The sequence below is a fragment of the Manis javanica genome, chromosome 2 (genome assembly GCF_040802235.1).
Source record: "Manis javanica isolate MJ-LG chromosome 2, MJ_LKY, whole genome shotgun sequence".
NCBI lineage: Eukaryota > Metazoa > Chordata > Mammalia > Pholidota > Manidae > Manis > Manis javanica.
This window is the reverse complement of record NC_133157.1, coordinates 18,866,419-18,890,651: the sequence shown is the minus strand read 5'-3', so window position 1 is coordinate 18,890,651 and position 24,233 is coordinate 18,866,419. Positions and strand designations below refer to the sequence as shown.

General features: G+C 51.8%; 1 protein-coding gene across 4 annotated transcripts in view; it reads right to left on the bottom strand.

The window, feature by feature from the left end:
• Positions 1-1,500: 1,500 nt before the first annotated feature.
• The window catches only part of AKNA (AT-hook transcription factor), a 51,352-nt gene continuing 28,619 nt past the window's right edge, over positions 1,501-24,233 (bottom strand). For all 4 annotated transcript variants that reach the window (XM_017648726.3, XM_073225670.1, XM_017648725.3 and 1 more), the window contains 16 exons: positions 23,944-24,003; positions 21,868-21,995; positions 21,163-21,370; positions 19,442-19,596; positions 19,171-19,341; positions 18,140-18,386; positions 17,064-17,170; positions 16,397-16,608; positions 14,718-14,880; positions 11,555-11,731; positions 10,836-10,951; positions 10,030-10,176; positions 8,520-8,615; positions 6,885-7,001; positions 6,210-6,402; positions 1,501-2,633 (listed from right to left, as the gene is read on the bottom strand). In XM_017648726.3, coding sequence (XP_017504215.3) covers positions 2,375-2,633; positions 6,210-6,402; positions 6,885-7,001; positions 8,520-8,615; positions 10,030-10,176; positions 10,836-10,951; positions 11,555-11,731; positions 14,718-14,880; positions 16,397-16,608; positions 17,064-17,170; positions 18,140-18,386; positions 19,171-19,341; positions 19,442-19,596; positions 21,163-21,370; positions 21,868-21,995; positions 23,944-24,003 — 2,556 coding nt within the window. In that variant the 3' untranslated portion in view covers positions 1,501-2,374. The remainder of the gene's footprint in view (positions 2,634-6,209; positions 6,403-6,884; positions 7,002-8,519; positions 8,616-10,029; positions 10,177-10,835; positions 10,952-11,554; positions 11,732-14,717; positions 14,881-16,396; positions 16,609-17,063; positions 17,171-18,139; positions 18,387-19,170; positions 19,342-19,441; positions 19,597-21,162; positions 21,371-21,867; positions 21,996-23,943; positions 24,004-24,233) is intronic.

Genomic DNA, 24,233 nt, shown 5'->3' with positions numbered 1-24,233 from the left:
TGACCTCAGACATCACCCTGGCTGCCAGGGGAGGCGAGCTGGGAGGGGCCAGACTGAGGCAGGAAGACCTGCGCAAAGGCTGCTGGGAGCATCGTGGCTAGAGGTGGGTGCTTGGGCCAGAGCAGGGGCAGGATGGGGGAGGTGGATGACTCGGAGCCTGGGTCACAGGCTGCGTCTCCATGAAGTGCTCTCAGGGTGGGAGATGCAACATCCAGGGGTGAGCCTGGCCTCTAGAAACCAGCCATCTTGCAAATGTTTAGAGCCCTTGAGATGGAGCTGTATCTGAGGCTGCCCCATGTAGTGGGTAGGGAACTGAGCCCCTGAAGAGAGGAATCCAGCAAGGTGAGCCAGCCTCCATCCAGACCTGAGCACTTTGTAATTTACGGTCTTGTAAGGGACGCAGCGGCACTCAGGTGGCAGTAAAGTTGGGGCTGAATTGTTCAGGCAGTTCCAAGGGTGAGTGGCCTGAGCCCTATGGAGTGTCAGGACCTTATCCCCACCACTGAAGCCAGCCCAGTGGCTCACATGCCAATGCTCTCCAAAGAGCCACAATCCACAGACCCAAGACTCCGGCATCCTTTGCTCAAAGTCGGAGCCACTGCTGTGTCTAAGGCACTAAGGCTGGGGACACTGCCCTGAGCCCTGATCTCGGGTTCTCCCCTTCTCATCTTGATATTCTTGGAACAGCCCCTTGGCGCCTAGAAGGGTGGGGACACAGAGGCTTAGAACCTACAAAAGATCTTCCCATCTCAGTGTCACTTTCTGTATGATGCCCTTGTCAACTCCGTTGAGAAGGATCAGCTGGAAAACCAAATAGAAATGTGTCCTGGTGGGCAGGGAGACGCGAAAGGAGAGGTAAGGATGATGGAAGGAAAAGCCAGGGAAGGAGCAGGAGGCGGAGAGAAAATCATGGAGGCTTCGGAAGAAAAGGGTAACAAAGAATATGGACTTTGGGAGCAGACCGCTGCAATTTCGGTAGAGAGTCCACTGGACCCTCAGGCTCCTCGTTAATAAAGTGTGGACACCGTGGGGCTGGAGGACGGGAGGGCAGCCTGCATGGAGCAAGCCATGCTGAGGACTGGCGTCTGGCAGGTGCTCCGTAAAAGGCAGCGGTTGTTGAGGTTTGCCACTAAAAGGAGAGCTGGGAAGGGAGTCGGGTTTTTGCTGACACCAGTTTGCTGTGTCTTGTAACACCTCTGGCCTTAGTTAAAAGGGGCTTGGCCACAGCCTCTCCCAGCAGGCCTCATCAGTCAAAAGCTTTATGGTTCTGAGATAGGCAAAGAGGGAAAGCGGAGACATACAAGCCAGCAAGGGAGGCAGGCAGAGTCTGGGAAGGTGCACCCAACAGGTTGTCTGGGGGAGGGCTTGGCTCAGAGTCAAGTCTTCCACCCCACAGACTTGACGTTAGGAACCACAGGTTGATGACACACACGATGATGTGCACGGCTTTGGGTTTGTTTGGGGTTTTTTTTTTTGGCTGCCCTTTTTTTAAAGATCAATATCCATTTCTTCTCCATTTGCTCTTATAATGAAAATAGATTTTTTAATGCCTCAAATATACACATCTCACTGATGCACACACATTCCAAAAAAGCTGAGGTATGCACTGCTACAGGGTTGGGGAGCAGGAGATGGCCTGGCCTCACGGCCATCGACTACAGCCTGGCAGGTAGCTGGCCACTGGCTACCACCCACAGGGTCCCAGGGAGAGAGCTGGGGGTCATTGGATGAGGTACTGAGAGGGACCAGGGTGGACAGCTTCCTGGACCCTCTCTGGGGTGTCTCCAGCCCAGCAGACCCATGGGAAAGGCCTCTCCAGCCAGGGAGAAGCTGGGCCAAAGTCATCCGGGAGCCCCAAATTCTAAGACAGCCCAGTGGTTCCGGAGTGCGCTGCTAACCCCAGTCACCTGGAGAAAGGTACTTAGCAATGGCCCTCCAAGATGCCAACTCCTGAGGCTGGCCACAGGTGAGTGGACGGGTTTGTGCCAGAGACCCTGGCCCTGTCCCTTCTTATACGGCCTCCTAAGGAGGATCTAAGAATTGGAAAACTTAGTTTAAAAAAGTATCTGCCCATCTGTATATAAAATACATATTATTAGCTGGAGGTGGACAAGTGCAGGACTAGGAGACGCCTAGAGATGGCACCTGCGCAGAAGGTGGCCTTGGGCCCAGCATCTCCTTCAAGGGCAGGTCTCCTGGGAAGTTACTGCTCTTGGCCAGGCCAATGCCCCTCTCGTTTTGAAAATACTGAGGCTGAGCAGGCAGAGCCTATGCTGGAGGGAGACCTCCTTGTGAGGGGTCTATGGGACCTGGGGGACAGCAGTGGGCCGCCAGCCCCCCTGCCCAACATCTGTCTCTGAGCTTCGAGTGAAAGTCAGAAGAGGCAGGAACCCCGCAGGCTGCGGGCCTGGCGCAGGTCGGCCGACAGGGAGCGGCTCATGTGCCGGGTGGTGGAGCGGACGCTCTCGGCGGCCTGCACAGCTCGGCTCAGGGCCTTGTTGAGCTCCTCCAGGCCTTCCAAGTCCAGCTGGAGGGAGTGCCGGTGCCTCCTGGCAGGCCGGGAGGCTGTGGGGGGCCACTCAGTGGCTGGCTGGGCTGAGGGGGTTGAGGTAGGTCCTGGGGGTGCATAGTACCTGAGGAGAGAGGTAAGTGTGTTCATTAACCATGGGAAGGGCTGGGTGCTGGGCACTGGCTTTGGAATCAACCCTGTTCCAGGCCCTAACTGGGCCACTGGCCCTTACACGCTAGGTCTCAGTTTCTTTACCTCTAAAATGGGAATAACAAACACCTGCTTTGAGGGACATGTTGACAGGAAGATAAATGGAATGCCTGACCCATAATAGGTGCTCAAAAATGGTTCATTCAATCTACCTGTTCATTTAACAGGTATTGACCACTGGTCTTACGACGGTGGCGAGCAACACAGACCTCCCTGCCCCCCGCCCCCGGTCTTCTTGTAGCTTCTAATCTGAAAGCCAGATCTCAGGGAGACTAGGATTACCCCAGGCTCTGTAGCCAACTCCCCTCATCCGAGGGGCAATATAAGGGAGTCCCATTCACCAATGTGGAGAGAAACATGATACTAATACTTAGGATTGTGGAGCAGTGGGAGGGTCTGGTTCAAGCCTGGTCACACAGGAATGTGGGGTGTGTGTTAATGGGATGATGAACCATGAGATGCAGCATGGATTTCCCCAAGAAGTCACTACTGTATACATTCAAGGCCACCAAGTTTAGGGCTCAATGAAGCAGCAATCGGCGAGAAGAGGGTGTGGTCCTCTTCTGTGTTGTGGAATAAAGTGTGTGTGGGAAAGAGGGATAGACAAGTATTTCACCCAAATAAAACAGGGACAAGATTAGGAGAACTTGGCCAGAGTCATTCATTAGCACCTTGCTTGGCACACTGTAAACAGGGCTTATTCTGGATCCTCCAGTTTCTATCTTGCATGATTATACAGTATGAAAGAAGAGCTTTGCTATGATCAGAATAGAGATCTCTCCAAAAGAGATACAGATGGCCAACAGGCATGTGAGAAGATGCTCGCCATCCTTAGCTACCACATTGGATGCTACTTCACACACTTTGCCCCCACTGGGATGGCTAAACTCAAAAAGACAGTAAGTAATGAGTGCTGGTGAGGGTGGGGAGAAACTGGAATCTTCATATGCTGCTGCTGGGAATAGAAAATGGTGCAGTCACTTTGGAAAAACAGTCTAGCAATTCGCCAAACAGTAAAATATAGGGCCTATCCTGATGCTGGCATCCTCATCCTTGGTACCCACGTGTCAGGCTCTGAGGGAAGTGCTTCACCAGCTCCATCTTGTTTATTTGGTTGGTAGCGCATGCTTCTTTTACAGGTGAACAAAGCAAAGCCAGAGAAGCTAAGTGCCCCGAATCCTGGTCATCCCGCTGGGCGAGCTGCAGGACCCTGGCCAGGCCACTTCACCTTTCAAGGGCTCAGTTTCCCCACCTAAGACAGCCGTATTTAGCTACTTCCCAGGGTAGAAGCAATAGGAAAATTCAGCTCTGCATTCTGCTCTACAGACTGCCTGGCCTCTGTAAATGTCAGCTACTAGGGCCCAGAGCAGGAGAGCTGGAAGAGGCGGTGCTGGATTCACACCCCAAGCTAACTTGTACCCAGCAGATGCTGATACGTATCATCTGAATCAAAGAATTGGCTTCCTGAATCCAATTCCCTCCTTCACAGACTATCTGGTGTAACTGCTGGGTCCCCACAAACACCTACCTTCTGATGATCTGATGACCAGCTTGGCTTGAAAGTCATCCAAACTCCCATTAGGGCAGAAGCTACAAACCAACCATCCGAAAATCCCTCCCTTGGCTAGAAAGCCTCCTGCACAGGCACTGTAGGTCGGCTGACCAGCAGGTGGCAGCACAGGCCCACTCAGCTTCCCATGCGGCAGTGGCTGCTCGGTCCTGCTGACGGAGCTGGGGAGCTTTCGGGTGTCATCAGCGCAGACTCCAGTACCGTTAGAAGTCATGGTTTCTGGCCACCTTCTATGTACTATGGGCTTTCTCTTCATTAGCTCACTTAATCCTCACCACCATTCATTTCATCTGGAAAAACCAGGCCAGAGGAGCACAGTGACCCATCCACGGGGATGGCTGCCACCGGCCAGGTCTGTGGGCCACTAAAGCCCAGGGCCTTTCCTGGGCCACCAAACTCCAGGCAAAACTTTTCCTGCCCCATGAGGTGGAGCACAGGCAGGTTTCTACCACCTCCGCCAGAGGCCTGGAGGCTTGGGGGTCAGTCTGTTGTAGGTGCTGGAGGGGAAGGTTCCTCAGTGACCTGCTGGACTCAGCTGGGAGGGTGGCAAGAAACCACACCATAGGCCAGAGTCCTGTTCAGGGACTCGGGGGCCGGATGGGCCTTGAGCCTCCGCTCCCACCCAGTGCCAGCCTGGCAGTGGCTCTGGCCCCTCTCTGCCCACAGACATAGGCCTCTGACAGCGCCACTGATGGGGCCTCCCGACCGGCTCACTCGACAGCGAGCGAAACGGAGGCACAGAACACCTGGTGACAGTCGGGACAAGAAGACAGGTCACAGGTCCAGGATTTTCTTCCTTGCACAATCCTGTCGTGTCCAAGCCACTTGGGCTCATTTTTCTTCTTACTAGTGACACTACTGAACAGCATCACTACGCCCTGCGAGGCCGAAGCTGTTGTCTGTCCAGCAATGAGCACGTGCTGGCCCTGCACTGCACACCCCACAAACGTCTCAGGTGGCTCCTGCCACGGGCTCACTTGGTCCTCACACAACTGTACGTGACTGACACCATTACCCCACTTAACAGAGGCTCGGGGAGGAGGTGGGGTGGGAGTGAGGTGGGGAGTGGCTTCACCACGGCCAGAGCACTGATCGGTGGCAGACAGGATTCCAGGGCAGCTCTGACCCTAAAACCCAAACCACTCCTGCCTCAACTGCTATGTCTTTTCTGTCTTGACTGATGTTACATCCAAATCCATGTAGGAGGCAAGTGCTTGTCCTTCCACAAGCCTGACCAGTGTCCCTCCACACCGTCAAGGCCATCCAAGAGGAGGAGGGTCTGGGAGCGGCACAGCCAGGAGCCTATGGAGATGGCTGATTCTACGGGCTATCCTGATGGGATCCCACAACAGTGAAGGACTGCGGGTAAACACCAAAGAAACCTAAATAAACTGTGGACTTTAGTTAATAAAAATATATCAATATTGGTTCACTAACTGTGCAGATGTATCCTATTAACATAAGATGTTGGTAACAGAGGAAGCTGTGTGGGGGTGGGGTGGTGGGAGGTATATGGGAACTCTACTCTCTACTCAATTTCTCTGTACATCTAAAACTGTTCAAAAAAATAAAGCCTGTTTTTAAAAAAAAATGTGAGTGTGTATTCCTTGCTTGCCAGAGAAGATCCACAAGGAAATGGAAGATGGTTAGGGTTCTAGACTCCCCATGAGGCTGTAAGCTCCTAGAGGGCAGGGCCCCCTACCAGGCTCCTTCACTGCGGGGCTCCTCCGGGCTGAGCACTCTCCCTGGTACACATGGGGAGCATCCAGGGTTTGTTGAATGACTACATGACTGTCAGCTTTGTTCTGTACCTTATACATGTGGGGGGAAAACATAGGTGTACATGGCACCTGGTTCTTAGCTGCCCAACACAGGCCTGAATGCCAATTAAGTGATTCCATAAGAATAGAAGGTTCTTACACAGTGGCTGATGGATAAGGCAGGACAGGAATCGAGGAGACGTAGGCAAAGGCAGGAGCAGCTGGTACTGAGGGCGCAGCAGCCAAATACCACAGTCCATGGGGCGGCCGGGGTGGAGACCCCCCGGGCTTGCTCCTCTGCTTGGGGCTTGAAGTTGAAGGTGCATTTCTCCTCGTGGTGGCCTTTTCTGGCCCTGCCAGGGAGGGAGACCAGAGAGCAACAGTGTGGCCACTTGGGAAGATCCAGCAGAGGACAGAGGGTCCATCCCGCCCCTGCCCTGGCACCGCAGGCCACAAACGTCTCATGTGGTTCTTGCTACAGGCCTCATTTAGTCTGTGTACAACTATCCATGATTGAGACTACTACCCCATTTAACAGATGGGGAAATTGAGGATCAGAGAGGATGCAGCTTTGCCAAGGTCAGAGCACTAATAAGTGGCAGGTAGGATTCCAGGGCAGCTCTGACCCTAAAACCTGAACCACTTCTGTCTCAACTGGCCACTGGCCTGGCCACACCAGAAGTGCCTAACTTTGGGAAAGAAGTCCTCTGCCAAGTTTGCTCCAGCCCAGAATGGGAGGGCAGCCATTCCCGCTACACCCGCCCGGGGCCCCAAACCCCCCATCAAGGAGAGCCAGGGGTCTTGCTGGGAGAAGAGACTGAGCATCTGTCCCTACCAGAGGCGGCTGAGTCCAGGCCATCCCCCTCTCGGGGGGACCCAACTTGACCACACAGAGGACATTGCAGGGAATCAGAGGGAGACAGTCCCAGCGGGTCCCCGGGCACAGCACCACCTGGAAGAGGAGGAAGTGATGTCAGGAGAGGATTATGTCTGAATCACTGATCTGTAGCTCCCCCCAGCAGGCCTCCTGCAGTGCTGAGCTTCCCTTGGGACAGGGCAGAGGGGATACACTGCCTCCACTGGGTGACAACGGGATTGGTGGCAACCATGGGCAGTGAAGTAAGCATTTAATGAGCCAGGTGCTGAGCTCAGGGCTGTCATGCATTATTGGGTCAAACCCAGCAGGCCACCGGATTCATCACTCCCCATGTTACAGTTTCCCGAGGCTCCAGGAGGCTGGACAATTTGCCAAGGTCGCAGAGCTAGGAAGCAGCGGTCCTCTGAGCCTGAGGGGCGGCTCTCCCAACTGCAGCCCCTGTGCCAATGGCTGTACCTCCACAGTGAGAAGGGCCCATTCTCCATGTGGAGTGGCCCACAATGGCCCCTGGACACCCGGGGGTCGGCGGAGGCCTAAGGGAACATGAGGAGAGTGGGCACCCTTCTTGTCCCATGAAAATCCTCAACACCACATCTGGGTGAATTCCAGGACCAGTCCACTTCTCCTACAGGCCGCAGCTCAGCCATCACTTCCTCTGGGGAGTCCTCCCACCCCAGGCTGAGTTAGGTCCTCCCCACAACCCCCGTGCTCCTCCATCCCAGCTCTGACCACTGTTTCATCAGTGTCTGATTAGCTGAGAATTCCTTGGGACAGGGACAGGCCCAGTAAGGGAAAATGCTGAATGACTGAATGACTGAATGAATGGATGGATGGAGAGGCCTGTTGGGACTCTGGCAAAGGTAGAACAAACTGGTGGTGAAGAGTTACAAAGACCTGGGTTCAAATCCTGGCTCTACCACTTGTAAGCTGTGGGCCCTTGGGCAAGTAACTTAACTTTTCTGAGCTTTAGTTTCCTCACCCACACACTGGGCAAAACCTATTTCATAGGGCTGTGAGGATTAATGCTTAAAATCCTTACCATGATGCCAGGTACACAGTAGGGGCTTCATAAACAACAGCTCTATCTTTATTATCATCATTGCGTGAAAGAGCCTCAGAGACCATCTTTAACCCTTCATTATGGATGTGGAGCCTGAGACTCGGAGCAGTTAAGCAACTTGCCTAATGTCACACAGCAGATCAGTGGCAGAACTGGGACTAGAACCTGCTGTCCATATTCTCAGGCTACTGCTCTTTCCTGTTGGGTTTGGAAGGATGAGTGGATGGAGGAAGGAGGATAGATAAGACATAATCATTGCTGCCAGCCCCTCTGGGCCAGGCACCCCTCATCAGGAACTTATTAAATCATGTCCATGGTTTCTCCATGTCAAGGTCAAGGAGAGTGGCTTCTAGAGCAACAGGTGTGAGGGCAGGACACCTTGGGAAGGCTGAGAATCTCAGAACTGTTGCCTGGCTGGACCCTGACCCCACTGGGCTCAGGGTAGACCCATGTCTGGCCCACCTGCAGCCTCCCCTGAGAGCAGGAAGCAGCAGCCCCGTTGCCCTGGCCGATTCTCCAGTACCACCCCTTACCTGCGTGCTGGGTCCTAGCAGGTTGGCAGTGGGGACAGGAGACTGTGCTGCTGCCTCTTGGGACAGTCTTTGGGGTCAGAACACGGTAGTCTTGGCCTGGGGAAGAGACCAGAGCCAGTGTCAGCTCTCTGCCCAGAAGCAGAACTGGGTAGGATTTAGTATGATGATCTCTCTCCTCTTCCTACAATGGTTTTAATAGTTTCTCTCTCTCTCGTGAGCATGTGTGCATACACACACACAGTCACACACACAAAATATGTGCATAAATATGTACACATATAAGTGTTTATATATATATATATGTTATATATATATATATATATATATGTACACATACACAAAAACATTTATTTGTCTGTTTATTGTAAGCTGTCTTTAGACTCCTGTTTGATCTCAGATCCTGTTTAGGGACCAGCTGCCTAGTCCTTGACAGACAGAAGCAATCAACAACCCCAAGCTGGGTTAGGATTTGAAAGCAGGCTGGGGAGACATGACAAGCAGTGGCAGAGAGTAACGCTGCTCCCACAGGTCCCTACATGCCTGTTGGGATTGGAAGGCTTGGCCATGGGGCCAGCGGTGCCTTCCTGTGTTCTGAGAGCCTGTAAAATGGGACCGTACCCATGGGGTACTCTGCCCAGCACTGGGCAGATACAAAGCCCTCAAGGGTATTAGAAAGTTGAACAGACTCTTGAGACAGTCTTCACCCAGCCCTGCCATCCCCTGCCTTGTCCATCCTTGAATCTCAGATAAGACTCAGAATGTTGTCTAATTCCTTCTCTTTTCTCTCTCCTGCGTCCTGCGGGGTTCTCCCTTCACACCGTGTATTGCACTGGGGCACCCTGGACTGGCTGCTGTGGTCATTTCTAACTCCTTGGCTTTTGTCTGCTCTGTGGAGCAGACACGCATCTCTTCTTTCCTACCTGGTCTCCAGCGCTCAGCTGTATGGACCTGGTTAACCACTCTCCCTCCTGGTGAGAGCCGCATCTATCATTTACTGACTATATTTACTTGCTTATTTATTATTGTCTCTCTGCTCTGCAGGCCAATTCATGGAAGGAGGAACCATATCTGTATTTGTTTTCATGTTAAGCACTTTGAAAGCCTGCTGTGTGTTATCTCAAGCCTTACTATGTGCCAGGTGTCCGGTTCAGAAGACACAGAGGCACCCTGGGGAATCAGATGTGAAGCTGGGCCAGGAGTAAACGATTCCATGTTCACCCTGTAGTCTATCCTGCAAACAGCAGGAGCTTCAGGAACTTCTTTAGGATTGATCAGCTGACTGGGCTTCCCAGAACCAACGGTGGGCCTGGTGAAGGCAAGGCATCGGAAACATTTTGCTGAATGAATGAATGAACAAATGCATCAAGATCACAGAAGCAACACGCCCTGATGCTATGTGTGTCACAGAAATCATAGAAAATATTTCCATGGCTCTAAAGTGTGAAAGCCTTCTCAGGACAGAGGCGACCACCCTGGGGACCATGCCCACTCCAGCCCCACGCCTGCTCACCTGTGTACTGGCCCCGGAAAGTGACCCTGTCTGGCTGTCTGGTGCTGCCCACTCCTCTCGTTCTGTCCCCAGCTGCCTGTGGTCTGTCCTCGGTGGTCCTGCTCTTCTCAGAGAACTGCCGGGGGGAGGGTGGCTCAGATTCAGAACCTGGGGTGGAAAGAGAGGGGCATCAGAAGGGGAGAAAATGGGGGTCACACAGCTCTGAAAGTGGACATGTCACACATTCAGGCTCTTGTATAGAGCTGGGCTGCTAACCCCAGATCTGCCTCCTATTAGTAACAGCACCACATCTGGAACACTGACCTTGTGCTCAGTGCTGGCCTAGACACGCTGCGTGTGCCCTCACAGCAGTCCTAGGAGGTGGGGGCTAGGCTTCCTGCACTGTTAGCTGCACCCGACTTCACAGCGCAGGGAAACAACCCAGAAGGTCTCACAGCCAGGAGGGGTGAGCTGGGGCTTAACCCTGGGCCCTGACTCCAGAGCTATGCTCCTTCAGGGGGGCCCCTGGTGCTATCAGACTTTTGTGCCCTTATATGCAGAATGCAGGTAATACGACTCACCTTGCCGTGAAGAGTAAGTGAGGTGAGATACACACAAAGCCCTTACAGGAGCCCTAGCACACAGCAGGTGTGCAACATACGGCTATCACCGGAAGTGAACTATGCTTCAGAGCACTACGATTGACTAAAAAGACACAAAAGCCTTCTCCAAGTTTCCTCTCAGGCTGTTGCTGTGGTCCCTGACCACTGAGCCAACATGCCCAGGCTGTGGCCTCCACAGATCAGTCCTGGGAGGTGGTCACTTACTCAGGGACAGTTGGGGCACCTCGCGAGGCACTGAGGAGGACCTGGCTCGCCGCCTTCCTGTGGGGACCGCTTGCTCTGCACCTCCAGGCTCACCAGACAATCTCTCCGTGGATTTACTAGCAAAAGGGAGAGAGAGATGATATCCCTGAGTGAGGTTTTATGCGGCCTTTAAAGATGATCAGTGAGACAGCTAATCCAGAGAAATCCTTGTAACAAAATAGAGGAGAGCGTGAAAGCCCAAAACAAAGACTCTAGGTTCAGACTCACATAAAATAGCTCTGAGCCTCTCTGACCCTCAGTCTCCTCATCTGCCAAATGGGCCTAAAGAGCAAATACCCAGAGGTTTGCTGAGAGGATAAATGAGACAATGTCCATAACAACGTTGACCTGGTACCCTCTGGAAGAAACACTCAGAAATTAGTTGGTTTTATGTGATCACAAATGAATCGCTACTGAGTGAGTGTGGAAGAGGGGGAGTGTCCTGGAAATGTACAGTTGGGTGGTGAGCCCAGGGATATTCATTGGATCATGCTTTATTATACATACAGGGTTAACATTATTTTATGCAAAAAATATTACATAATAAAAAATACACATGAGGAATGAATGATTGAGTGAATGAGTGAGAGATGTGGCTGTGCCTGGGGAGAGCCAGAGGCTAGCCAAGCCTCCCGAGGCTGCCACCAGGGCACGGGGGTGGGCGCTGTGGGGTCACCCACCTGCCATAGTGGGAGCCCCAGGCAGAGGAGGCATCCGCTGGCCGGTCCCGGGCACGGGCAGGGCGGTTGAAGGTGGATGCTTGGCGCATCAGGCCGCCCTGGGGTGGCTGGTGCAGGCTGTCCTCCAGCCGCAAGCGGAGCCGGGAGACCTCCTCTTGCAGCTCGCGGATGGCCTGGCTGGGGTGGGAAGACAGAAGCAAAGAACAGATGCCCACTCCCCAGAGTGCTGCCAGGATGCCCTGGTCTTTGTTCCTTCCTACCAGGCACTGGGTCCTGCTCTGCTGGCAATTGATCCTGGCACTTGCTCTGTGTCCACTTTTCTTGCTATATATCCACCCTTCTGAGTTCATGTTCTGCACATTCAGTGAGCAAAATAGAATTTTCTTTAAGGCTTACCCAACCCAACGTGCAGGGCCTCCGAGTAGCTGTTCTGAAACACCGGGGACAAATTCTCAAGACAGAGGTGAGGAAGCAGAATAAAGAGAGCGTTGCTAAATTCCACTTTAAAATCTGAACTCTGACCTACCTTAGCCCCTGAGCTGCCCTCCCTTCCTCTGCCTCTGCCTGTAGAAATCCTACCCATCCAGGCCTGGCTCCTTCCTGCCCTTACTCAGCCCCTCCCTCCTGGGTTCCCCCAGCATTTCCTATGCGGTTCTAGCCCATCTATCCACTCCCAGCAGAAGATGCATCTGTCTCCCCAACTAGATAGTGAGCTATTGGCAGGCAAGAAGTGGGCCTCCCCATCTCATACCCTTTGAGGCCCTTACACCTTATAGATGCTCAGGGAATGTTTCTGAACTGGTGGACTCCAGGCTCTAGGAGGGAGCAGAGTGACGGACTGCCTGGAGAGAATACAGGAGACACCACGATGCTTCCCATCACCCACTGAACGTGAGCTGGCTAGAAGATGCAGTGACGCTATCTATAAGGCTGCCATAATCCCTGTGAAGCCCCCAAACAGCCCAACCTCTTATTAGCAAGGTATGGCAATGAGCCATGAGCATCCAGGGAGTAAGTACTGTGTGCATTTCTCTGCAAAGAGCTCCTGAATCTCTGGAGTCTCTTTCTCAGGGCATCGCTGGCACTGTGGCAGACCATCCCACCTGGACACGCCTACACACGGAGCGTCAGAGTCTGGGCTTGGCATGGCCATTCCTCCAGGCTGAAGGCAGCTCTCCATTTATTCTCTGAGCCAGTGCCTGCGGCAGGGGCTCCCCTTAGGGTTAGTTCTTGCCTGGTGGCCCCTGGACTCATGCGTGAGCATCTCCTGGTGCCAGTACCTGCTCTTGGATGAGTGTACAGAGGAGGGAGGGTCTCTCCGCCTATGCCCCAGTGCAGTGTGCGTCCAGGGCACTCAGTTCTCCTGGCAATCTCCAAGGAGATGCTTGTTAGGGTTTCCAAGGCAAACCACAAGAGTGGTGGCTGCAGGGGAATGAGCTCCCTTGGCCAGTTAACCCCTGGCAGGCAGGGTGGGGGCCCTGTGCCACACACAGAACTGGAGGGCAGCTCTGGCTCCCTGTCCCTGGCAAAGGCTGCTGAGTGAGGGCCTGGGACTTGGAATACACACTGGGGTGTCGCTTGCCCTCTCTGAGTTGTTTCTATCAGGTTCTCAGTTTTCTGACTTAATTCTTTAGTGACTGAGTACCATCTGGCACTTAAATTTCATCTTTCCCTACAAAGTACACCCCTCCTGCATTCCCCACCTCTGTATCAACACCCAATTGGTTGGCCACCCAGAAATCAGAGTCATTCTACACCCTTATTCCTTGAACACCCTGAAAGTTACCCAGCTCCCAAGTCCTGTGGGCCCAGTGCCTAAATCTCTCCCTCCAAGTGGACTCCCTCCACTCCCCAGTGGCTCCATCATCACCATCCGGGGTGAGGCAGCCTTCTCTGCAGTCTGTCAGCCTCTGTTCTCACCCTCCTAGTGGCCAGAGACCTCTTTCTAAAACGTAAATTCAACCACACCAATCCCCTGCCTGAAATCTCCCTCGCTGTCCTTAGCTGGGTGCGCATGCACGAATATTCAGTGAACACCTGCTCTGTGCCAAGCCACCACCCAAACCTCTAACCGTGGGGTTTGAGGCCTCCACCATCTCCCTGAAGTCTCCCCATGCACCTCTATACCTTTATTGCTCAACACCCACCCCCTCACACTGGAGGATCCACTTAGCATGAATGCTTGGCTCCCCCAAAGTGACAGGTGCTCTCTCACCTCTAGGCCTTTGTACATGCTGTTCCCTCTGCCAGGGATACTTGACCATTTCTCTTCCTTCTGATTTCAGCTGAGATGCCACTTCTTCCAGGGGCCCTCCCTGAAGCCTCCAACTGGGCTAGATACCTCCCGTCTGTGCTCCTACAGACCTTTGAGCTCTGCCACCACTACTCACACTGGGCTGTTACTGCCTGTTTCTTATTCATCCTACAAGACGGTGCACTTCACAGGGCCAAGGGCTATCTTGTCCTGTCCACTAGTTATTCCCGGAGGCTGGTATATCATAAATAAGCCTCTAATTCCTATGCTGATGTCAGAGGAGACTACAGGAGTACCCATATAAAACTCAGACCTGGAAGCCAAATGCCAGCAGATAGACCCGTGACTGCACAGGCCCAGAGGTCTCCAGTTGATCACCACAAAGTAGTCTTCCCAGTACATTCTGGGACAGACACTCCAACCCAACAAAGGCATGTGATTGGTTATTGGCCAAAAACAACCCAAAGAAGAGAAAAGATGACTGACAAACCTATTTTCCCATTTCAACCAAGCAAGGAGCAACTTCCTTAGTAGAAAAAGTGCACTTGGGTTAAAAAGGAGAAAATTGAAAACAGGCTCCTCTCAGTTCATACAATGGACACATAAACTGCAGACACCATACCCCTGAGAGGTGCAGACCAGTCTTGGAAGGGAGATGTTGGGGACAGGGAGAGAGGTCCAAGCACCAGAAATACGAAGTTCTAGGTCATCTCCCACTGGCTGGAGAAGCATCCTGATGCCTAGATCAGCGAGGTCCCACAGAAGCAGTCCTGAGCTGGGAGGCAGGGTGCCTGGCTCCATCTGGCCCCAGGACAGCTACCACTGGAAGTGACTGCTGGGCAAGCCCCGCCTCCCTCGGGCAGCCCTGCCCTGTCTGTGGCAGCTCCAATCTGCAGCGATCCAACTTACTCTCGCCCTGTCCTGGTGAGGAGGAGGGTGGGGGTGGTGGGTGCTGGCCCGTGGGGCAGAGGAGCAGCTGCAGGGGCCGAGGTGGGGGATGGGTTGATTGTCGAGCTCAGTGGATGCTGTTCAGAAATCTGCTTTCGGCCCTCAAACTCTGAGCCAGGGATGGCTAGGGAGGCAGAAAGAGAGCAAAGTGAGTTTACACAGAGACGATCCTGGAAGCATGAACTTGTGTGGGTGGAAGGATGGAGGCCAAAGAGATGGTGCCTGGCTGAGGTCACAAAGTGAAATTCCTAATGTCAGTGACCCACTGACCTCAAAACCTGGAGATGTGGCTTTTGCTGAAAGCTTGGTGTGCAAAGCTGCTTCTAAATCGATTCCTTCCCCTACCACCTATTTTGGCATCAGAGTCTTCAGGACCCTCCCGCTGCAAAGAGCTCAATGCTCCTTCATGTGGGCACCCCCGACTCTCTGGTGCATCACCATGTTGTTCTGGGGCTGGCTTTGGAGCCTCCACCTCTCTCTGAATTTATAGTCACACTTTCCCCTGGGTGCATGTTTCAGGGGAGAGCATTCAAAACTGTAGCCTCTCAGAGGTTAAAAAACCATGAATCTGGCTCATGCATCAAAAGCAAGCCCTTGGAATACCACTCAGCAATATGGAAAGGAACAGACCAATGATACATGGAACAAACTAGATAAATTTCCAGAGAATTGTGAGTGGAAAAGGCAATCCCTAAAGGATATCTATTATATTTCATTGATAGAACATTCTTGAAATGACAAAATTTTAGAAATGGAGATCAGATTAGCAGATACCAGGAGTTAAGGAGGGGGCAGAGGCAGGAGGGAAGCGCATGTGGTTAGAAAAGGGCAACATGAGAGGCCTTGATTTTGATGGAAATGTCCTCTGTCTTGAGTGAATCAATATCAGTTGTGACACTGTACTCAAATTTTGCAAGATGTTACCATTGCGGGAAACTGGGTGAGGGGCACATGGGAGATCTTTGCATATTATTTCTAAAACTGCATGTGAATCTTTACTTTTTTTTACATTGAACTTTAGTTAAATGTTCAATGTAAAAAAATCATAAATGACAAACTTTCAAAAGAGGCAAAGCTGATCTGAGCTGTTAGAACAGTGGTTGCCTTTGGGAGGGGTGAGAGTGACTGAAAGTGGCTTGCAGGGGCCTAGGGGTCTGATCAGGTTGAATTATTTGGTCTTTGTTCACTTCGTGAAAATTCACTAATTTATGTTCTTCCTTGTATGTTTCATTTCAATAAAAAGTTCACATGCATTTTTTAAAGGTAAAAAACAAGATTTTATAGACATGGGAAGTGTTTATGAAATGATGTCTAGTAGTAAAAAATGGAAGGTTACTAAACATTTATACATAATTCGATCCCATTTCCGTTTTAAGTGTGTGAAATAAACAGACACACATTGGCATAGGAACCAGATCAGGGTTCTGCACGAGCTGTCAGCAGTGATGGATTTCAGGATACTCTTTTATTCTTTTGTTCCCTTTTATCCACTCCATCTGTAATTTCAAATTTTCCTATAATGGGTGTATATGGTGTTTTGTATTCTAAAGGATAATGCAAGTGTTTTTGTTGGTTTGATTTTTTAATCCATGCAATCCAGCCACCCCCAGGTTCCAGCCAACCCAAATGTATCCACTCACCCATCTTGGCCGTCAGCGCCTGCTCCAGGCGGAAGCTGGGTGCCCTCTGCTGGAGAGGACTGTCCTGGGTGCAGGGGTGCCTCTGGGCTCGTCTCCTGGGTGTGCTGGACTCAGAGGCTCTTCTGGGGACCAGAGGATCTCGGGTCTGTGGATGGGAGGCTGCATCCTGGGGCACAGGCGCAGTGGAGGGCTGGGCTAACGTACCTGGGGTGCTGAGGGAGAGACACGCTGAGGCCACGGAGAGAGGCCATGGTCTCCAAGTGCCTCCGCACGCTAAACCAAAGAGCTCCTGACCTTTGGGACGTCATACCCCAGGCAGTTCAGTGTGTCTGACTGCCCTTTATCCTTGTATTCTGCTCACCTCTCGCCACCCTCCCTATAGATCTTTCATTCACCAGTCACTCTTTCATTTGTTCAACAAATATTTATTTCCTAGTCTATTCCTAAGTGGTTGAGTGATGCTGGGCACCTCACTTTTCCTCTCTGAAGCTCAGTTCCCCGCTGTCAGCAGGATGGGGGTAGGTAAGGAACAATCGTTGGGTGGAGGAGGTAAGAGCTCTGAGAATGCCCAGGCCATCTGGCCCCGTCTGGCTCATAGGAACTTGGACTCCTGAGCCATCCCGGGCATGTGACCCTGATGCGACAGTGGTGGGGGTCCCCAGGATACCTGGTGTGGGAGAGCCGGTGCTCTGGGGTCTGGGTGAGGGGCGACACTCTGCTGGCTTCTGAGCCCACAAAGCCACTGTCTGTCTCCGGGGATGCCATCCAGGGCTCCTGAAAGAGTCAGTGTCCCTTTAAGTCTGAGGAATGTGCCTGAGGCACACTGGGAAGCCCGTCTCCAGTCCTGGCCTGGGTCTCACATTCCAGACGCTGACAGATGGGGAGGCTGGCCCAGCTCCCAACAGCTAGGCCCAGAGAGTGAGAGTCCTCCGGTGCTCAGGACCCAGCACCAGGACAACAGCAGGGACTCCGTGCCCCAGAGGACTCTGAGCAAGTCCCCTGAGGAGTGGGAACCAGGGAGGGGAAACTGTAGCACATTTTCTGAGCTGAGGAATAGAAAGAGAAGGGCAAGCAGTCCCATTGTGCGAATGGGATTCTCACTTCCGCATGTTTCTGGCTTGGGCCTGGAGTCAGTTACCATCTGACTGCAGAAGTGTCCATCCCAATGAAGTGGGAAAATAAAATTCATCTAACATGCACACGTGCACACGTGGTCTACTGTAAGGCATGGAGAACACAGGTACCTGCCCTCTGTGAGTTCATGGACTAGGGCAGGTTCCCTACAATGGGCTCGTTGGGACTATAAGGGTGTGTGTATGTGCACATATGCATATTTACACATTATTCTATGGGAGGATTCACAGCATAAGTCACCTTTCCATAGTGACCTGTAACTCCTGCCACAGTTTAAAATTGCTCCTCTAATGATGCAAATACGGAGTGGAGGTAAGGACTACTCCCCATCTGTGCTAAGGAGGCTCTGAGACATACAGGCAATGGGCTACAAGCTCTCAGAGGAGGAACAAGAGCTCCTGGCAGAGAGATGGGGGTGGGCAAGAGCTACAGCAAAGAGGTGGCACTGGGCATAAGCCCTGAATGTTGGGTGGGATTGTAACTGGTAAGGACAGGAGCAGCAGGCGTTCTGAGAACGAATGGTATGTGCAAAGACCCATAGGCAGAGAGCTCCAGGAGATGCAGGGAATGGCCCTGAGGCTCTGAGCCCTTGCCCATGTGGATGCTTACCTCCAGGGGCGGTCCACCAGCTTGGCACAGAGATTTCCGTGGAAGGCGCTCAGAGATGCTGCTTCCCTCCAGGCTGGTCAGACTGCTCTGGTGGGACACTGCAGACTTGGTGCTCAGAGGGTGGGGTTGCCTGCTAGGGCCTTGAGCAGCTGCCTCAGCTTTTCCCAAACCCTCCAGGTGCCCGCCTGTGGCCGCAGATGCATGGGAGCCTGCTGGCTTCACAGACACCATCTGCTCCATGGTCTCCCTGGCAGGAAGGAAAGCATGCCAACCCTGAGCCCTGGCACGGGCCAGGCAGCTCCGTCCTGGGAGTCAGGGAGGAAAGTGCATGAGCTCTATAGTCAGACAGACTGGGTATCCACCCCGGTGCTGCCACCTTGTAGCTATGTGACCTTGGACACGACCGAGGAAATAGTATGGAAACAAATGAGTGAAGGGCTTCAGGAATTTGCATACCACCTTCCCTATTTCAGCAATTTCTATAAACTTCAATCTACTCAAAAAGACTTTATGTAGCTATTTTAAATAGAAGACCAGTACTTTGTGTTACAAATAGAAACAAACTGTCAAAGTCAATACAAGAAACATAAAAATAATATTGTTTATATTATATTATTATTATATTATATTATACTATATTTATTATATTATATATCATTATATCATATCATACTACTATAATCTAGACAGATCCTGTTGCCTGCTAAAGGCTGTTCTCATTTTCTCTCTCTCTTCTTATAAAGGAGGATCAGGAGAGGCACTTAAGACCTCACAGCACTGAGACTTTCTCCTGGATGCACTTGGAAGGTCTGAGCCTGAGGAGAACAATGTTATTTAGCTGTAGTTACCCTATGGAAAATCACACCCCACACTATCCAAAATCATTTCAAGTGCTATCAGTGGTGTCCATTCCACATTTTGCAGAGATACTGAGCTTTGGGTCAGGAAAGCTGTTTCTAAACAGTGAAGTGCTGTCTAGCTCACTATGACAGACTTGGTGTGGGACAAGCTGGGGAGGCTCACCGACATACCTGCAAGGGGCCCTGCGGCTTCTCTCAGCCTGTGCTGGGAGCTGCCTTGTGGGGAGTGTGGGGGCCTCTGCTTTCCCCGGAGCTGGCCCATTAACTTCCAGAGTACAGCCCTGGCCCTCCTCCCCCTCCTCCATCCTCATGGCTTCTGGAAGGGATTTCACACTGAGGTACCTGCAGAGAAACACACAGAGCATGACTCCTGCCCAGCAGGGCCAGCCAAGATCAAGCCACTGGGCCAGACATCCTGGCCCCGTTCCCGGTGGGCACTCACCGCTCCAGGAGGCCATGGAAATCTTGCTCCACCTGCAGCTCCTTGCACCTGAGTGGGGCTGGAAGGCACAGTGGCCTGTCTTCCACCTCACTGTTAGAAGCGTTCAGCTCCACGTTCACATGCAATGGGCGGGGGTCAACGCTGGTGGCATCAAGCTGGGATCAGGAAGGTGGAGGGGCAGAAAAACACCACTTTTTAAGGACTTACTTCATGCCAGGCTCATGCTGGGTGCTGAAGAGTAAGAAACAGGTTAGACTCACTAACCCCACCACCCTTTTATGTGTGTGTAAAATGTGGGAACTGAATCATGTGAGCTTCAGCACTGGCTGCCATTAATTGAGTGCCTACTATGTGCCAGGCACTACACAGACATCACTTCATAACAATTTCTCCAGTATATATGGTTATTACAACACTTTCTATAGACAGGTAACTGAGGCTCAAATTATTTGCCCAAGGTCATACAAAAGCAAGGGGCAGAGCTGATATTTGAACCTTCATTTCCTGCCAGAAACACCTCTTGACCAGCTCCATTCTAATAGATACCCAGCTCCCTAAAACACCGTCAGTGCAGGAACACAGGAGCTGATCAAGATGACGCACTTGGCTTTTCACTGATTAGTGCATGAGATAGGGCCTGGTAGTTTTCCTATCTTCTGGGGGCAGAGTACAGTATGAGAGAATGTCCTTCAAATCCCTGGGCCACCCAGACCTCAGCTGTCATGGACATCCTGCCAGTGCCCAGCCCTCCATCAGCTGCCACTCCACTGAACATGCTGGCCCTTTCTCCTGCTCTGGTGTCCAACAGACAAGTCTTTGCAGCACACGTGACAATGCATAGCGACTCCACCACTCTCACCCACGTGACCCCTCTACACATGGTCTCCTCAACCACAAAATGTAGTGATCACCTCACACGTGGTGCTGATGCGGCTGGAGAGGTTCCTCCAAAGCCCTTCCGCGTGTGGCCCGGGCTAGTGTCTCCCATCTCTGTGATCAGTCCCCAGATCCATCCAGTACTACAGGCCAGAAGCCTGGACGTCGCCCTTTGCTCTCTTTCCTCCCACTAGCTCCACGTCTGTCAATATACTTTCCAAACCTCTCTCAAGTCCACGCACATCTCTCTATCTGCCCAGCCACCTCCCCACCTCTGACAGGCCTACTTGCAAATCCTCTCATGTCATCCCTTGCCAAAACACCCAGCAGAGTTTAAGACCAAACCTTTGATGTGACCCTCAAAGCCCTACATCACGGAGCACCTGCCTGCCTCTCTCCTGCCACATCTTTCAGACACCTGCCCTCTTACTTCCCACACTCTAATCACAGGGCTGTTTGCCCTGCTGGACGGCTTTCCCTCTTCTGTACCAAAAATTCCTACTCACCCTCAGGCCTCATTTAAACATTATTTCCTCAAGGGAAGTTTCTCTGACCCCCTAGACTCAGTTGTTACCTTACTGTCTATGCTCATAGGACCTCATACTTCTCCTGTAGAGCACTGATCCAAATTTTACCAAAATAATTGTGTGACTAGTTCAACTAGACAGAGAAGTCGATGAGGAAAGAGACTACCTTTTCTGTTGTTCATTTCCCACTGAATTCCCACCACATGTCATGGGTCCTGGCGTGTGGTATATAGCTTCACAAATATATCCTGAAGAGGTCAATTAATGAAGAGAAGAATGAAGGAAGGAGCAGTCTATTATGGCTGCTCAGAGCAGTACCTCAGGGCAGAGGGTTGGGGTGGCCGGTATGGGGGCTTGTCCCAAAGGAGGGGGCAGGCACGCCGGCTGGTAGGGGGAGGCCCTGGCTGGGGGGCTGTCCTGGGCCGAGTCCGACCCAGCTGGCTCAGGCTCCTGCTGGCTCTGGTCCAGGTGGTCCTTCAGCTCTTCTAGGCGAATTCCCAGCTGGAATATCTCTGCCTCCAGCTTCCTGAAATGGGAAAATATTACTGTCAGGAGCCTGGTATGGCAGCCACAGATCAGGTAGGTTGGAAAGCTATGCTTCAGAGCACAAGCCCCAGAAAATGTCCATGGAGGGTCCATTTAACATCACCATTTAGATTATATAAAGAACTCGAAATAAGCAACATGAAAGGTGATCCACTGGGAATCAGGCCTCAGTCTGGGTGTCCCTCTCTACCAACAAGCTGCGGGGCCTTCAGCAAATCCCTCCCTCCCCAGCATCAGTTTCCCCATTCTTCAGTGAGGGGCTTAGGTCTTATCTCCAAGGTCACTTCTCATGGCAGTAAGTCAAAAGGACACAAATCTCAGCCTTCAGGAATTCCTCTATTTGGATATGTCCAACTGAGACAGAATTTATCCCTGGTGTCCCAGTGCATGAATTACGAGGACCAAGTGTGTCCCTCCTGGAGACCAAGAAGTCACCTGCCCCATCTGTCCTCCTGGGCTCCCCTCTCCTGCACGTACCTGCCAGGATCAAACTTCCCAGGGATCCCCCTGGAGCCCACAAGCTGCTGGGCCAGGTGCTGCTCCCTGCAGGCCTTCAGATACTCCTCCTCCAGGGCTGTGTGGGCAGCCTTTAGCTTCCGGAAGCCCTGAAATCGGACCAGGCCAGGAAGACCTGAGTGCCCAGCCCCCATGGACTCCGAGCTGTCTCATCCACTGTGTCTGCGTCCCTGCAGACACAGTGGATGAGACAGCTCAGCTTGTAGGGGGCCATGGGTCTCACCCTGGGTCTGCAAAGACCTCTGGACCCCTGAGTCCTTGAAAGGCTGTGATTGGGACCCTCTGGAGGCTTCTCTGCCACCAAACTGGCATAGCTTAGAGCTCTGGTACCAGCTCAGAGGGCACTAGTCCTTGCTGGGTAGACCTACAGGAACCCCAATGCTCCATGATGGTTATAGTGTCAAATATGCTATCACTGTGTCCCCATAAGGACCAAGTACTTGAGAGACCATGAATCCTCATTCTTGATTTTCAAAACTGGATTTTGGAACATTAGTCTCTCTTCTTCTTCCAAATCCTTATAGACTATCATGACAGAGGATAACTAGCATTCATTGGGCATTGAGGCTGTGTGCTAAAGCGTTTTGCAGCATTCATTTAATCTTCAACATAATCCTAATGAGAAGAATAATTTAACATTTTCATTTAAAGAGGAGGAAACTAAAGCACAGAGAGGTTATTTAAGTTGGTGAAGGTCACACAGTGAGCGAGCAAGTTGTGGAGGCAGGATTTGAACCCAGGCCCTCTACCTCCAGAGTTTGATGTCCTAACATTACACTAGGACCCCCACAGCAAGCATGATGATAGCTAACACATGGCTAAAACTCTGGGAGGTCGGATCATCATCATCCCTGGCTTATATCATCCCCATCCCGCTCATTCTGTGCTGATGGTGGACTGAGGCCAAGGACACCCTATAGCCCCCAGTCAAGCATGATCTTCCAATAGCTCTCAACCTCCTGGATGTGGGGGAATTAGGACAGAGGGAAAGAATTAGAGTGGTTTTGATTCTCAAGGTCCTTGATCATCCACTCAATGAGATAATAAGATACATATCATACATTTTGTCATTGCAAAATCTATGTGACGTCTATACAATAGCATAGCAAGAAGGTCATATTTCTTCCCAACCAGGTGTGTTGCATTGGGCCCTCCACGCCTCCCTCAGCTCCTCTCCCCACCCTGCTCTGTGCCTCGAGCGTCAGCTGGGCTCCCTACCTGCTGGCTTCCCAGAGGTCTGTGCAGTGGGGAGCATCTATAAGAGGTCACAGAGTGGGATGAGAGAAACCTGTGAGGGAACAGCTAGTCCCTGGGCTTCCCTGTTCCGTGGGGGGCCACCAATGCTGCCCACACCAGTTAATAGCCCCTTCTTAGACCCCTAAACTCCCAGCTTTGAGAGCTCTATCTGCTCCTTCCTGGGGCCCTGGCTATTGTGGCAGAAATCTATATTTCATATATGACTGTAGTTATCTAGAAATATCAAAGTCCAAAAGGAAATAACTGAATCATGGTTAAATTAAGGGTCTCCTCTGCCTTTACCCCAGGTTTTCAAATTTTGGGCAATCACTTTTATAATAAAGAAAATAAAGAAAGAAAAGGTCATTTCTTGGTGGCTGAGAGGCAGGATAATCAGTAGCAAGCTGTCCAGAGCAGTGATTACAACGCTGGACTTGGGAATCAGACAGACCTGGGTCTGGGCTCTGACGCCTACAAGTCTCTTCGCTGGGCTTCGGTTCCATCCCAGTTAAATGCGGGTGATGACTGCAACTGCCTTGCCAGGTTTTTATGATGATAAAATGAAATAATGGTACATCACAGGCTTGCCACTGTGCCTGGAATAGCAGCATCATTGCTTCATAAACGGTTACAACTGGGATACAATGATCATTATCATGGAAAGCTAAGCAGGGGCTTTGTGCCCTAAACGGAGACACTGTTTAGGGTTCTCTGGTCTGTTTGGCAGCAACCGAGGCTTCATAGACTCCACTATGGGAGACAGAACAGCTGCAGTGTATACTCCCCCGAAGTGGGCAGTACCTTGAGTTGGTCCTGGGGTGTCAGTTGTCCAGTCTCCATTAGTCCTACGAAGGACTCCACCTGGACATTGGGAGGGGAAGAAAGACACTCCATTAATCCAGACCCTGGAAAATTAGTCCTGTCGGCTCCCACTTAGGCACGTTCACACTTTGGCATGGGGAGCAGTGTCCTGCCTTGGGGTGTGACTTTCTTGCCAAGCACAGGGAGGCAGGTGCCAAAAAGTGATTCCATCACTGGCTTCAGCCTTGGCAGCTTTGGGAGAAATCAAAGCGGCAACTAAGAATTTATCG